This window comes from Lissotriton helveticus, chromosome 12 (genome assembly GCF_964261635.1).
Source record: "Lissotriton helveticus chromosome 12, aLisHel1.1, whole genome shotgun sequence".
NCBI classification, from domain to species: domain Eukaryota; kingdom Metazoa; phylum Chordata; class Amphibia; order Caudata; family Salamandridae; genus Lissotriton; species Lissotriton helveticus.
This window is the reverse complement of record NC_136073.1, coordinates 213,656,284-213,671,107: the sequence shown is the minus strand read 5'-3', so window position 1 is coordinate 213,671,107 and position 14,824 is coordinate 213,656,284. Positions and strand designations below refer to the sequence as shown.

The following is a 14,824-nucleotide window of genomic DNA, read 5'->3' as shown; positions in this document are numbered from 1 at the left end:
ATTCTAAGGGACCTCACCACATCCACCGGCCAGGATTGAAGGGTGGGCCATACAGTTTCAACACAATCAGCTGGAGCACCGGCCTGATGCCAATAATCTGGCTGACTTCCTTTTGCGCCACCCTTCAAATGATTCCGGACAGGAACATCAAATGGAGGACTATGTTAATATGATCTGCCAGTGGGCCTGTCCAAAAGCCCTTACCACCAAAGAAATCAATGCACACATGGAGACCGATGTGATCCTGCAAAGGGTGACAGAAGCCCAGCGAAAAGGGTCATGGGAACACTTCCTCCACGACATCAATGGGTGGAATGAGATAGACCGCGCTCGGCTGGGAAAAGTCTGGAGAGTCCGAGAGGAGTTGAGTGCTGCCGAAAGCCGGGTAGTGCTGAGAGGATCGGGAATCGTAATACCAGCGAGCCTTAAGGAAAGGGCAGCAACCGGAAGGATGAAATCCAGGATGCGGGAGAAAGTGTGGTTGCCGGGGCTAGAAGAAGCGGTGGCAGCTGTAGGTCAGAACTGTAGAGCGTGTCAGCTCACCAGCAACCCTGAAACCCCTGCGCCGATAATCACAGAAGAGCCTGCACCGTCACCCTGGTCATGGGTGAGCCTGGACTTTGGTAGTTTTCCTAATGGGAGAGTAATGGCCGTTCTAATTGATAGCTAATCAAAGTACCCTATCGTAGAAGTCCTCCCATCCACAGCTTTCAACCACCTGCAGCCGGTATTGGAGAGGACATTCGCTCTCTTCGGATTGCCTCAAGGGATCAAAACAGACAACGGTCCCCCGTTCCAAGGTGGAGAGTTCAAAGAGCTCCTGTCCCAGCTATCAGTGAAAGACCACCGCATCACCCCCCAATGGCCGCAGGCCAACTGCGAAGTGGAACAGTTCATGCGGACCCTAAACCAAGTGTTTCGCATTGCTGTCGTGGGCCAATCAAATCTGGAGGTGGCTCTCCAGAGATTCTTATGAGAGTACAACAGTACACCACACTGCACCACCCAGCGATCCCCGTGGTTGCTGATGCTAACAGGACCCTGACAGGACACTCTACCAATGGCTGATAACTGGACGTCGGAGCCCTATGACCCAGCAGACACCCAGGCTCGGAGGTCCGCTACCAATGACAAGACCAGTAGACGGAGGAAAGCGAGGCCTCGGGTGATAGTGCTAGGATGCGCTGTCATCGTGAGAAACCGCCGCAGCTGAAGAAAGTTCCGCACCGCCTATGAACCTGGACTGTGGACTGTTGAGGAGACCCGGGGAATGGCAGTCACCACCAAGAAAGGAGGCGAAACAATCACCAGGAATGTACCGTGGTTTAAGCGGGTTCCAGGCCCTGAAGCAAAAAGGTCTGTCTGTGATGAGCAGGTAAATAGCGAAGTCATGGACAAAGGCTGACACCATGTCTGGTGAGCGAAAGTCGAAGAGAGCCCATAACGACACCTTTGGGTCCGGTAGCCGAAGCAACATCTACCCCCGAAAGCTCAAAAGTGATCAGCCTCAGGGTGGGCCAAAGGGTGCTGCAACAGCGATACAATCTGAGGCCGAAACCGAAGCCAAACCAGAGACTGGCAGAGTTTGCATGTTGAACGTTTTGGTTAATTTTGTTGAAGACTGATTTGGGAAGCGATGTAGCCATCTAGTGTTTCAATAGACCCAGCACCCCATACCTATGGCCCGGTAAGGTCTAAGCACAATGTAACACTCTCTGGCCAGGCGGGGCCAGAGAGCATAAATAAACTGGCCGAAGTCGCTTGGTACTTCCAGCCCACACTAGCCTAGTACTGTGTGGTTGTGCGTCATTGTGTTCCCCTGCTACTGCGAAAGGGCCTAGTAGTCCTGAGACCCAACACTACTGTCACTACTGATCATCTGTTGCCACTAAAGGAATTGAGAGTGGGGTGGTAATAAAAACGCATTTGTGAAACGACTAGTCAACTTTCTATTAGCTGGGCTGGGCACCCCTGTTTGCAGTTTAATTAAAAAAGTGACCTTTATCTGAAACGTTTACAAAACTCCAGATTGCTGGTTGTTGAATTTTTGAAAATGCAATTTTGAATGCAATAAACTGACACTAAAGACATTTCATCCGAAAAAATGTCATCAAGAACTGTACAGAACTGAAAGTTTAATTATAGATGTTGGTATCGATACAAGCTCAGAGCATGGTCAGCTGCACACAGACCGAGCATGCGTGAACAAACTCCAGAAAAAAAAACCATGGTGAAACCAAACTTAAAAAATGCCGCTGCAATGCAGATACGAAAAACATGCCAATCAGAAAAAAATGCTGATACGTAATAAAGAAAACAAATGTTGCACAAAACAGGGCGATCTGAAACCCCCATCCCCATAAAAATTGCCAAAATACAAATGCCGATACAAGTAGCGAAAAAATGTGGAAACATAAAAAATGCCAATGCAATGCAAATACAAAAAACATGCTGATCGGAAACAAAAGAAAAATGCTGATACAAAACGGGAAAAAAAGTGCTGATCAAGTAGTGGAAAGACACTAAGAAACCAAAATCAATAAGTCCTTGCTCCAAAACAGTAAAAAAAAAAGTGATGCCATTTGCATGGTAGCCAATTACGAGCCAGCTATGATGACTGGAAATCAAGTCTATAAATGACAGGTGATGACGGGGCTCCAAGCCCTTTACTGCATACAATATCTGTCACAGCAACAATGCATGCTCACTGTGTTGGCGAGACCTAAAAAAGGAAGCACGGTGAAATTAAATATTTGCCTAAGATCACACAATTTGGCCAAGCAAGGAAACTGGGAAAATCTCAGGCTTTCTGATTTACATTGTACCATTCAACCTCTAGAAGGGTACCTCTTTTTCCCGCTCAAGTTTCCAAGTTCACATTTTTTTCCTATATTCTCGGTTCATTAGGTTAGAGCATGGTTGGCAGGCGGAAGCCACACAAAAGCTCGGCTTATTTTGTAATTGAGAATCCAAAAGGACTTGAGCTGAGCTAAAGCCAGGAATCTGGCTCATTCCTGGCTTGAGCTTTCAGTGGCTCAGCCACCACTATGAGCCACTCATACAGCACAGTTTCCTTTGCATTCTGGGACACGTAGTCTGTACAAGATTACAAGTACCAGAAAGCAATTAAAACAAGCATTTGCAATGCAATGGGTCTCTCATTTGTGAGAGTTAGAGCTATTGGCATTGTAAATTGTAGTGGATGTTCTTAGAGATGGACTTACAGATGGGCACATTGTTCAAAGTTTATACCAAGCACAGCGGCTGGTAAACTACTTCACTGCACTACCCCTGCGACCATGAGCAACACTACTTCTCCCTGGCAAGCTGTAGAAAAAAAGATGGCTGGGACTGCTTTGGAAGGAAAAATGAGGATGCATTACAATTGTGCATTCCAAAGGAGTCTCTGCCATCTTGTATGCTGATGTCGAAGTGGGTGAATATGGCGTAAATACTAGAGCAGCGATCTTGAGGCCAGCGAACAGGGTTCTAGTCTCCAAGGCTCAACATCCTGTGTGTCTGCGTAATTCACTTAATGTAATTGCTTTAATACCTGTGAAATTGCAAAAGAAGAAAAAACACAAGCAGTGACGTGCAGAAAAGCACCAATTTCAGCCAAACAGTTCTGCAAAACAATAACATAAAGGGGCTTGCGAAAGATGGCATAGGGAATGGAAGGAGAGTGCAAGAAATAGTTCATACATTAAGGAGGATGGCCACTAATTTAAGAGAATTAATGTGTAATTCAGCTAGGCTCCTCAGCGGCCAAAGGAAGGGATGTTTCGGGAGCGCGAACCAATGAGGGGCCACCAAATAAGAGTGACGCTGGAGTCAACGTATGGCAAGCAACAACCGGGATTACACTCCATAGAGTGATTACAACACGTCTTCCAGACAGTGCTTACACACTACCTAGGCTTGACCGAAAGAGGCTGGAGAAACTTCAGTGTAGGCTCGACCAAAAAAGAGACTGGAGAAACTTCAGTGTAGGCTCGACCGAAAAAGAGGCTGGAGAAACTTCAGTGTATGTTTCTACAAGGGAGGGTGGCAGATAGATGCCCGTGAACCCATGATGGAATTATTTTCATTTCACAAAGGTCTGCAGTATTGGCCGTCCAGGAAGCATTTGCATGTCGGTGAGCTTGATACATTGTAGAAGTTTTTCTATAATTGGACTGCAGTCAAAATCCAGTATTTTCCATGATCAATCCTTTATCACACACCCACATGCCACCAGTTTCCAAGCAAGTTCACCATGGGAACTTTAGCCCAAACACTGGGGTGAAGGGTATGCCAATGGTCAGTGACAAATTCTATTGCCGTAGCTGTATGTCCATATTCCACTGTTATGTTTCAGCGTGGGTAAGGCTTGTCAGTGATTGCGGAACATTTGTGAGATACATCCTATTTTGGCAGTAAATAGCTTATATCTTTAAAAAATGGAGTTACTGAGTTTGGATGTCTTTTATTCTCGGGGAGGATCGCTACATGGATGTGGTTACGTTGGAGGTGCTGCCATGAGGGGTCTGCAAAATTGCAAACGTTTCGTTTTCCTTTATAAACTTTGTGAAGCATTTTTGTAAACTCGACATTTTGCCCAACGTTTGTGGGTGCGGGATGTGGGGGTGTCTTGCAAAAAAGAGGTTTTGCGGATATCCCTTCCAAATCCAAACTTTTGTTAGGAGAATTTTCCAACAGAAATAAAGAATGTGTATGAAAAGGGGGGGGCCGCTCGGCCCTCCCGCCCACATGGCGGTGCGGCCCCCCCCCCCCCCCCCCCCGGGCCTGTCGATGGTGGGGCGTGTCGCCTGGCAATGACGCGCGTGGCGCCCCCCACCACCGATAGGTTGAAGCCTCCCCCTTGACCCGGAAGCAGCTGGATCGCTTCCGGGGCATGGGGGCGGGTAGACTGGGGGGCGGGTCGACTGGGCCGGCGACCCCCCGGCGGGTCCGCAGTTTAAGAGGGCCGGGGAGCGAGCAGAGCGCCCTCTTTGCCCTTGACTTGCTCCCCGCAGACCTCGTCGCCCCACGCTTGGGGCTACTAATTTTACCCACCCACCATCCCCAAAAAAGCAAGCTACTAGACAATAACAGTTGTAGGCAATATGCGATTTGTAACTTAGGCCTTTTTTCCCATTTCATGTGTAAGCAGTTGGACGTGATTGAAGTACTTAGGCCTTTTTCCCGTTATAGCTGTGATGGCTTGCGTTCAATGATGGTTTTGTGGACTTAGGCCTTTTTCCCGTTTATAGCCGTGAATGCTTCTGTTTAATTTTGCTTGTGTTCAATTATGGTTTTGTTTACTTAGGCCTTTTTCCTGTTTTCTAGCTGTGACCATTTTGCCAATAAGATATAATATTGTGTATGCTTAGGCCTTTTCCCCATTAGTACAGCATGCACAGGTACTATTCCTGTTTTAGTTGAGTGTAGTTGTCCTTTAGTGAGGTTTTCTCTCCTAGGTTCATCGTCGTATTTATTAGGGTGGGTCCACGGAGGGGACGGCCCAGGGGGAGGGGCCACTGGTCCCTCCTAGAACTTCAGGGGCAGGTATATCCGCTAGCTGCTAAAAATGCGGGGGAGGGAGTCACGCTTTCCTTAGGCCACTAGCCACTCCGCACATACACCATGACGTCAGCATATGACGCAGAGTGTAAGGGCCCTCCTTCTTGGTTAAATGGAGTTCAGGGGACCGACGGGGTAAGCGGTCCCCTGTCGCGCATGCGCACCTGTAGGTAAGGGCGTGGTTGTAGGACTTGACACAGGTTAGCGACCTTGCCGTCAGGGCCTGAAATGTTAGAATGCAAAATTCAGGTAGGATGTTAGATTCGGATAGGAAACACGCTGTATTAGACTTTTTGTTAAGGTTAGCCTTCAATACTTGTCTTCAATACTGTAAATCTAATGTCTGGAATTTTGTTATTCTAACATATTGATGTCATGTTGATATTCATACTTTTATTGTTTTGTATAATAAATACGGCCGGGGGGGTCTCTGATCCCCCGCCTTCCAAAGACAATTTGCTTATGTCAATTCTTCATGGTGTGGTGTGGTAAGCTGGGAGGGGCGGGTAGCCAGTCACGGACCATTAAAAGCTAAACGTTTATAGGTGAATTTTCATTTGCAGGTGACATTTTTTAGCTGTGGCAAACATCATGACCTTGCGTAGTTTCTCAACCTTGCAAAACTTTTGTTGCAAAACTGTGCACACCCCTAGTGGTATTATGCAGATTACCCTGGGGAATGTTTATATACACTGTACAGTGGGTTGGTTTCTCTTATTTGAATACACGCAGGGGCCATAATGTCCCTTAATTCTCTGTGAGAACTTCCCTTCTGTCTTCTTTCTCACAACCCTCTCTGGGAATGGGGAATTATCTGAGCTCCCCATTCCCAGAGTGTGGATACACAGGACTTACGAGAATTGTGACATTTCAACAAGAGAAAGGGGGTTTCATTTTCATCTGAATTCACTTAATTTTGGGCCTCTTCGGCTGCACTGGCGTTGGCCAGCTCTGAGGCATGTGATGTGAATTTCAATTAGGAAAATAATCATTAGCATTCATATGTCCTCACATTCCCCTGGACTCCCAATTGAATTCTTGGACAACTGATTCATTTGGTTACCAATTCACGCAGAGGAAAACACTATTTAGTAATTGTACTAAGAAATACGTCTTTACAGCTGCATCAAAGAATGTTCAATGCCAACTTTAGCAAACAGGCGATTGTAACCAGGAGGGCTCAGGGGTGCAAGGACATTTGAGGAGACTCAAACAGATGGCTCTTTTAAAGGATGGTAGGGTTGGTGTAGAATCTGTTATGTTTGCTACTGCTGACATTTGACTGATTCTGTCCAAACCCTACCAAGCATTTAGAAGCACTTGTTTGTCACGAGTAATCACATTTTTTCCTCTAAGCTGCCACAGAGGATGTGCAGCTGTCTGATCCATGTAGGTAGTTTCTTTTGTATGAAGAAACACTTCATGTATTCTTGCGTGCTCGTGTGTGTATATCTATATGTATGTCTTTATATATTCCCTGAAAAATCCACAGGTTAAAGCAACATTCTAGTTAGGTGAATTTGTCAATGGCATGTTACAGTTTTGAAATAAAAAAAACTCAGAACTACGTCTGTTCTAGTTAGCAGCTCTAACTATACCTTGTGCCCCCGGCGTGCACTGCTTATGACCTCACATATGATATCACTCATGACATTTTCTATAAACTCATTTATGACCATTGAGTATCTCAAATGGGATCATTGATTACATCACTGATGACATCATTCAAGCTTTGTTTTCCTACATTTTGCTCTATAAATTACTTTGCCATAGGCCTGAAAGTAAATACAAAATAGCTCAGGAAAGTATGAGGCATCATTAGCGCCATTACAGATACAGCTCCCTTAGGTGTAGAAAGCATGCATTATGTGAAACATTGACCCTATACCATACACTTTACAAGTGGCATAGTTCACATTAACAATTAACCACACATATATGTGAAACCCTCATTGAGGACAGTGTTCAATCTGTATACAACTGTTCCATTGTGAATGTCCATTCCAAAATGAATGCCCTACTATGGACTGCTTTTATCTGTCCCAGTCACTCACCAAACCTATATTGAGAAATGGAGGTGATGTCAGTAGAGAACAGGGTATGAAACCAGTGTTTACTCTATGGAGATAGTTTACTCTATATCACACTGTTTGCAGACAGTAAAACTCACATGAGAAATACACCACATAGTATTAAAAAAAGAGTATGCCATGAACAGTGTACACCCCACGCAATAGTTGTCAATAATACACTATTTGCTCAATATAACAAAGATATTAAGGTGCTAAATATCATACTACCTGCACCAGTCATGCTGTTGTGAAAATGTTACACATAGCCGATCTTCTGAAGCGAAACAAGCACATGTACACAGCCTAGTAACTGAAGCACACAGTCTTCTATGTTATGTAGAAACTGTCATGGTGACAAAATTCTGTCTAATAACTGAAAGCTGCTTACAAAAGATACTATCTACTATGTAGAATATTTCACAGCTAAAAAAACGTGTGGAACCTAATGGACACAAGTCGTCAACTGTCATCTGCACACAGAGTTACACTTCATGCAAGATTATAACGTGTTCAATACCTCTACACACCCATGGTGCATTAGGAGCACATGTGTCTTGTAAGCACTTAAAATTGTTAGCTGGACCCATGCTGTGCAAAATTAAGTAGAAAAGTAACGTGGTAGTTACCCACCACTGTGTAAACTATAAAAGAAACTAGCACATTCATTAGATGATCTCAGTGATATAATAGGTGATGTCGTATATGGTGTCATCTGAGATGTCATAAATGATTTCATAGAACATGTCATGAGTGATGTAGTATGTGAGGTCATAAGAAGTGCATGGCGGTGGCGCAAGTTATAGTTAGCGCTGCTATTATATCTTGGGAATTTTCTGTGTTTTGTTTAGTTCAAAATGTTAATATTGTCATTGACAAATTCACCTAAGTGTAACATTACTTTTACCATTGTTTTTCAGAGATTTTCTAAGTTAAAAAAAAGATATTTTATCAGACCTAACTATAGCATTGCTTTAACCTTTTGTTTTTTTTCAGTGAATTTTGAGTTGTTTTTTAACATAAAGTAATATTTAATTACGATACGTAAACCTACCACACATTACCTTGGCCTCTGGTTTTAGCCATTGTCTTGGCCTGTAGCTCAGGCATTGTCTTGAACTGTAATTTATAATTTCTTGTTTTTCATTTTCAAATAAAAAGCAAGAGTTTTAGATTTTATTTTCTCTGACACAGAAACCTTGGCGCAATTTACAAAGTTGCTTTTAGTTTGTTTATTAGCAGGCTACTTCTGTTGCAAGGGAATTTGTTTGTTTCACTTTTATCCATTACTGGTCTTATGGAGGCTCATCTACAAGGTCTGTGGCACTAACCGATTGACTGATATAGTTTTCTTTCTCCACACCCCAAAAATCAGGCGTATGCACATCTGCACATCTCTTGACATCACTCCAGCCTTTATGGATTTGTTTCTAGATTCAAGAGTCTAATCCTCAACCTCTTTTTAATTTGGACTTGTCCTTCTAGATGTTAATATGTGGTTGGACCCTCCTTCTTTCTCATCCACTAAAATTCTCGTTTTAGCAATTCTGGTTGATGGTCTCCTACACCCACCAGTGGAAGCCAAGGACATTCACCAGTGTTCCGCTGATGTAGAATCAGAGCATCTCAGACTAACATGTGCAACCTTTCCTGATCCAAGGGACAATATGTGATAGGATAATAAACAATGCGGATGAGAAGTATGAAACACAGCTTTCCAAACAATTATTGTTTTGCATTTTGACCTACACATGTCTTCTGAGCAAAAGAATGCTAATGCCTGATTTATTTGGGAATAAAGATCAATTCCATAAAATGGCCATAACAAAAATTCATCATTCTAGAAAATGCAAGATAAAAGTATCTTTTTCAAATGCGGCCAATGAGTAATTCAATATAATCAACTAAATTAATCAGTGTCTGTGTTCAATTACAAGAAGCATGCAATTTGAGCATCTTAATGTGTGGTTCAGTTTGAAATACTTTTGGTATTTCTTTCACAGCATTCCTAAATTTCATTTGTCTGGAAATATATGGTACTTGTCCTTTCAAACATGACTCCAATAATTTCTACCTATCCAGCAAACGAGTGTGTTAATATTTTGTTACTGTCTATTGATCTGCCGTATTACTTTTTTAAATAATGGGTAGCTTCCATACAGTCACCTAAATGATCAACTTAAATGACGGACGTCTATGGTTTACCATATAAAAATCATGGTTGGCGATGAACATAAAAACGATAACAATTTGACTTAAATTGTAAAAGATAGAATATAGTAAAGAGCAATGCATGAAACTGTCTAATCTCTTGACAGTAGAAGCAGCGAAGATTAGTGGGCTCTGAGCAGCTCAGACCGCGCTTCGCTTCGTGTATTTGAGCCGACTTCACAGCTGACGTCGAAAGAACTTGTTGGATCCTAATGGGGGAAGGTGTATATTAAGAACTTGTTGTCAACTTTAGCCCTCTTATGGATAATGCTGGATATATATATCTTCTGCTGTGATGGTAATGATCCTCTTTTTTTTCATCCAGCAGGTTGAGGAAGAATGTGAATTGAAAACGGTGAATCACGATAAAGGAGTAATCGCACTTTCATCCAAGGAAGCCTGCATGCGGACCAAGGAAGAGCTAGAAAAATATTTACAAGTAAGAATAAAAGTGTCAATGGTGGAAGTAGGACATATTTTAGTGCATGTGAACTTCGAGACCACAGGGCCATAGAGGCTTGAAGCAGAACTGAAATTCTGCCTTTTCACAGTGAAGGATAAGTTAGTTGGCTTTTCACTGTTAAAAATAACCTTGGATCCCAGAAGAAGCTTGGATAAGCTTGCAATTACATCTTTTAAATCCACCCAAGGCTGTAAGGTGCTGCTGTATGCTAATGAACGTTGGGCATAAATGCAAAGTGTAAATACTGGGGCAAATAGCCAGCAAGAACCCAACAAAACTGAAATTGCAAAACATTTTGTTCTTGTACATACCATTCTGAGCAATAGTGTACTATGCTTGAAAATTCTGCCTTCAATGGATTTCCTATGATCTCGAAAATGTTTCATCATCTTTGCGGATTGCAATGGTAAGAGCTGTGCTGCTTAAGTAGTGCAAGATGGAGATGGCGATGCTTCAGGCCATAAATATTGGCTGTGAAGTCTGAGACCAGAAGATTGTATTTTAATTTGCATGCAAGTGTGAACTTGTATAGATCTGTGTGTATTCCTGGCAATAATCGATTTATATGAGAAGTTGCTATTGGTTACTTTGAGCTTGTAAAGCATTGGAAGTGGAATTTGTATAGGGGTCAGTATTGAAGGATACATGATGTAATGTTGGTGAATGCTAGAATGAATGGCTGTAGATAATGAGTTGTGATTGGCCAATTTCCCAAAGAAAGTTTGTTTGCCCTTTTAGTGGAATTGTATGCCAGAAAGCTAGTCCTAGATCTGTTCTTGTGTGGTGCTCTTGGCTTAGAAGATGCTTTCAATCTTCATTGAGGTGAGCTTGAAAAGTTGAGGTCACTCAATGCTGGGATAATGCCAAGATAGCCTTTAGGATAATGGATGTCTGGTTAACGAGACTTGAGACAGCTGTGCACTCTCAGTGCGTGTGTGAATTTGTGGTCTGTATTAAACAAGGAAGCCCTTCAAAAGTCTCCATGCCCTAGATGAAGGTCATGGGTAAATGGTCGATCATTAAGGTATTCCACAAGTCACTGAAATCTCTTTGGAAATTAGAAGAGTCAACCTGGATGACTGGCACTATAAAAGGCTGCCTACAGAGTGAGCAGGACCAGGATGTAGAGTTCACTATTTAGTGCTACACTTTGTTTCACTAATTTGCTGGCCTCTACTGTGGGCTAAATTTCACTCTGAAAATTGACTAGCATTTGTTGTAGCATAGCATGCATATATCATATTGATTTCCTTTTCAGTTGCATGGCATTTTTTTCCTCATTTATCTAGTGAGGAAAAGTAGGGGTGTGATTGGTTGGAAGTTGGCGAGGGCATGCGTCCAGACTTCATTTCTTCATTAGCTATAGAATATGTAATGTTACGAATATCACATGGAAAATGCCCTGAACAAGGGAGGCATTTGTGATGTATAGAAGGATGTGAATCCTTCCAAGGAAAAGTATTTCATTATGATAAAAAGGCCAAAGTCAAATTCAGTTGTGAATAAAGTCTGGGCTTGAAAGTATGTAAAAGGTAGCACATTTTTCTGAGCGGGACCATGAAATGATTGGGACATGCTTGATGCATGATCTTTTCTAATTTTTTTATGAGAATTGGTTGAGGTCGTTGAGTATTTCATAGGGAAGTATGTAGGCTGATGGTCTGGATGCCAGTGGCACAAAGCTAGATGGCTTTGAGGAGACCTCTGCATCTGCTGGGGAATTTTACAATGATTGACTTGTTGAATGCAAGTTTTGCCAAGGACCAAAGAGCTTTCTGTTTGTGAGGTCATTCTTGCACCAGCTTCTTTACGTTGGTTGCCAACTATTTAAAGCTCTTATCTGGTTTTTGGATGAACAACGTTGTGGGTGTGTGTTTGGGGCAGACAGCGACGTTATTTAGTGTAAACACCTTCACAAGGGCAGTAGCGACCACATTTATTTTTTGTTTTTTTAAAATATGTAATATGTATTTATTAAGAGTTCGTTCAGGATACATACAGAAGTCTGCCACATTGAGTATTGATTCATACTATGTTAACACAAGAAGTACATCCATTACGGTAGAGGATTCTGCGCGTCCATAACCCCAGGAATTCAACGCACTCCCTTTTTTATTGTTTATTTTTAATGTTGTACTGCCGACCATTGTTTCAACTATGTTTCCACTGAGCATTCAATAGCACCTACTTTGACATAATCTATGTATAACAGTTACCGAAATAAGACATGCAAAATCTATAAAACTAAGCAGCAATTGTGGATAAGCAGTAGTGGTGCTATAGTTTAAGACCCATAGGTTGTTCTGGGGGAGAGGGTGCGGAGCGGGTGACCCCTCAACATCATCAATCATACACACCCATCATGATGGCTATCCCCGCCACTCTGAGCAGGGACAGTCGCACAGTAGAAGCTCTGCCACGTCCCCAGTTGTGCTTGTCCCCTCTTTGTCCCCAAAGCGACCACATTAGCTTTAATGGTCAAGTCTAGGAAGTTGTTGTTAGCTGTGGAATAGGTTCTGGTTGGCTTGGCGATGAGTTTTAATGAGTGTCCTTGAAGGAATGTTGCTGTTGCTTGCGTGGTTTGAATTTGCCATGCTTGGTAGATGGTCTTTGACTGGAGAGAATCAGAATAGCAAAATGTTCAGTCCTATATAGTGGTATTTGAAGGTACAGCAGTGAAGATCAGCTCCAAGGTGCTGCCGTTGGGTGCATGTTAGTTCAGATTCTATAATTGCATGTATGAAGGAGGTCAAAAACTTTCTCTTTGGTTATGCTTTGGTGTAAACATCTCCTGAGAAGCTGAAATCTTTCCTGATAGACGCCGTCATCATTATCAATGGCTATGGTAGTTATATCCATTTAAGAATGTTTTGCTGGTCCCACATTGACTGTAGATCAAGTTGGATGGTGACCTTCTAAGTGGTGTTGAGGTGTAAATGGTGATCGAGCAAGAGTGTAGGGTGTTGAGTGGCTTTAGAATGTTCAGCCAGTTGAATTGGTGGATGATCCGGAAACCTCCTTAAAATGTTGTTTGTGTAATTGTTATTTTGTTCTGTAGACTGACAGTGAGCATGCCTATATGTGAATAAAGAGGTGGTTAACTCATGTATGTGATGACTATTGTATTTCCAATAAGTAATCACAATGTAACGGATTCTCAAAGTGTTATATGGCATTTTGTGGAGTGAGTATTAAATTAATGAGTATGAGACCGTGTGTGCTCGGAGAGCGCGCTGTGATTGAGGAGTAGCATGCTTGAGAGATTGCTGCTGTTGGCATTGTGTGTGTCTGTGTGTGCACGCGCATAGGTTGTGACAAGTGTGTTTGTTACCTTGCAATTATTATTTTTAATTTTGGATTGTATGTTTGCCTTTCTTACACTAATCATCTATTTTTATTTTTTTATTCTCATTACACTCAATTTTGTACTTGGCTTTGCTGTTCTTCGCAGGTTGCTTTCATTTGGTCTTCCATCTTTTAGTACTCATTTGTACCACACTCTACATGTCGGTGTCGATTTTTAACAGTCTTCTGAGTTCTAGCATCTTAGCGGACATATGGAAGATTGCAGTGGAAAATCCTTTATTAACAAAAGGCCTCCCTCAGTCCTGTCGATCTGAAACACTTTAAACCAGTTTTTATATTACTGCTTTGGTCCAAACTAGTGCAAGGGCTAGTTTTCAGAAAACTTAAAAAATGTGGAGGATAATAATATCCTTGATGCATTTCAGGCAGGGTGAACCTCTATTCTGGCAAAAGTGCTGAACTGGTTATTGTACCTATGCAGACTAGTGGCTAACTGGAGGCTTGGTGAAATTGTATGTGACGGTTTGAGTATTCTGGTCCTGTGTTGTGCCGGGCTTTGCATGTGTGCGTGAGCAGTTTGAATAGGCTGTGCTTGTAAATGGGGTGACAGTGAAGCTTCCTGAGGTGCAGTGGGGTGTGGGTGCGTTGTGGGAGGTTGATTATGAGTCTTCCGGTGGTGTTCTGGATGGTCTAGAGTCTATGTAGGAGCTTTTGGGAGATTTCATTGTAGAGGGTGTTGTCTTAGTCCAATCTGCTGAGCTTGTTGTCTAGGATGATTTCTAGACATTTTTTGCGGTGTTTGGGTATTGGTGTTAGTACTAGCTCCGACAGCCCTCAGCCGGAGTCCCATGGAGAGGTCTTGTTGCCGAAGGCCAGTACTTCAGTCTTGTCGGAGTTGAGCTTCAGGCAGTTGGTTCGCATCCAGTCTGTTACCATGGTCATGCCATTGGTGAAGTTGGTTCTCGTGATGGTTGTCAGACACGTCAGGTAGAGGAGGAGTTTGTCATTGGCATAGGAGATTATGTGATGTCTTGTGGTCAGATGATGTGGATGAGCTGTGTTTTCTGTATGTTAAAAAGGGTAAGGCTGAGGATTGGTCCCTGTGAGACTCTGCATATTCATTTCTGATGTTAAAGGTGGCAGATTAACCCTTTGGGTTATTCCTGTGATAAAGGAGCAGATCTTTTTGAGAGCAGATCCTTGTATTCCAATC

The 14,824-nt window shown here is 42.7% G+C and overlaps 1 protein-coding gene across 1 annotated transcript in view; it reads left to right on the top strand.

Annotated features, from left to right (window-relative positions):
* ATP2C2 (ATPase secretory pathway Ca2+ transporting 2) overlaps positions 1–14,824 on the top strand; it is a 371,780-nt gene that overhangs the window by 133,443 nt on the left and 223,513 nt on the right. The window contains exon 2 of the mRNA XM_078670787.1: positions 10,168–10,281. Coding sequence (XP_078526913.1) covers positions 10,168–10,281 — 114 coding nt within the window. The remainder of the gene's footprint in view (positions 1–10,167; positions 10,282–14,824) is intronic.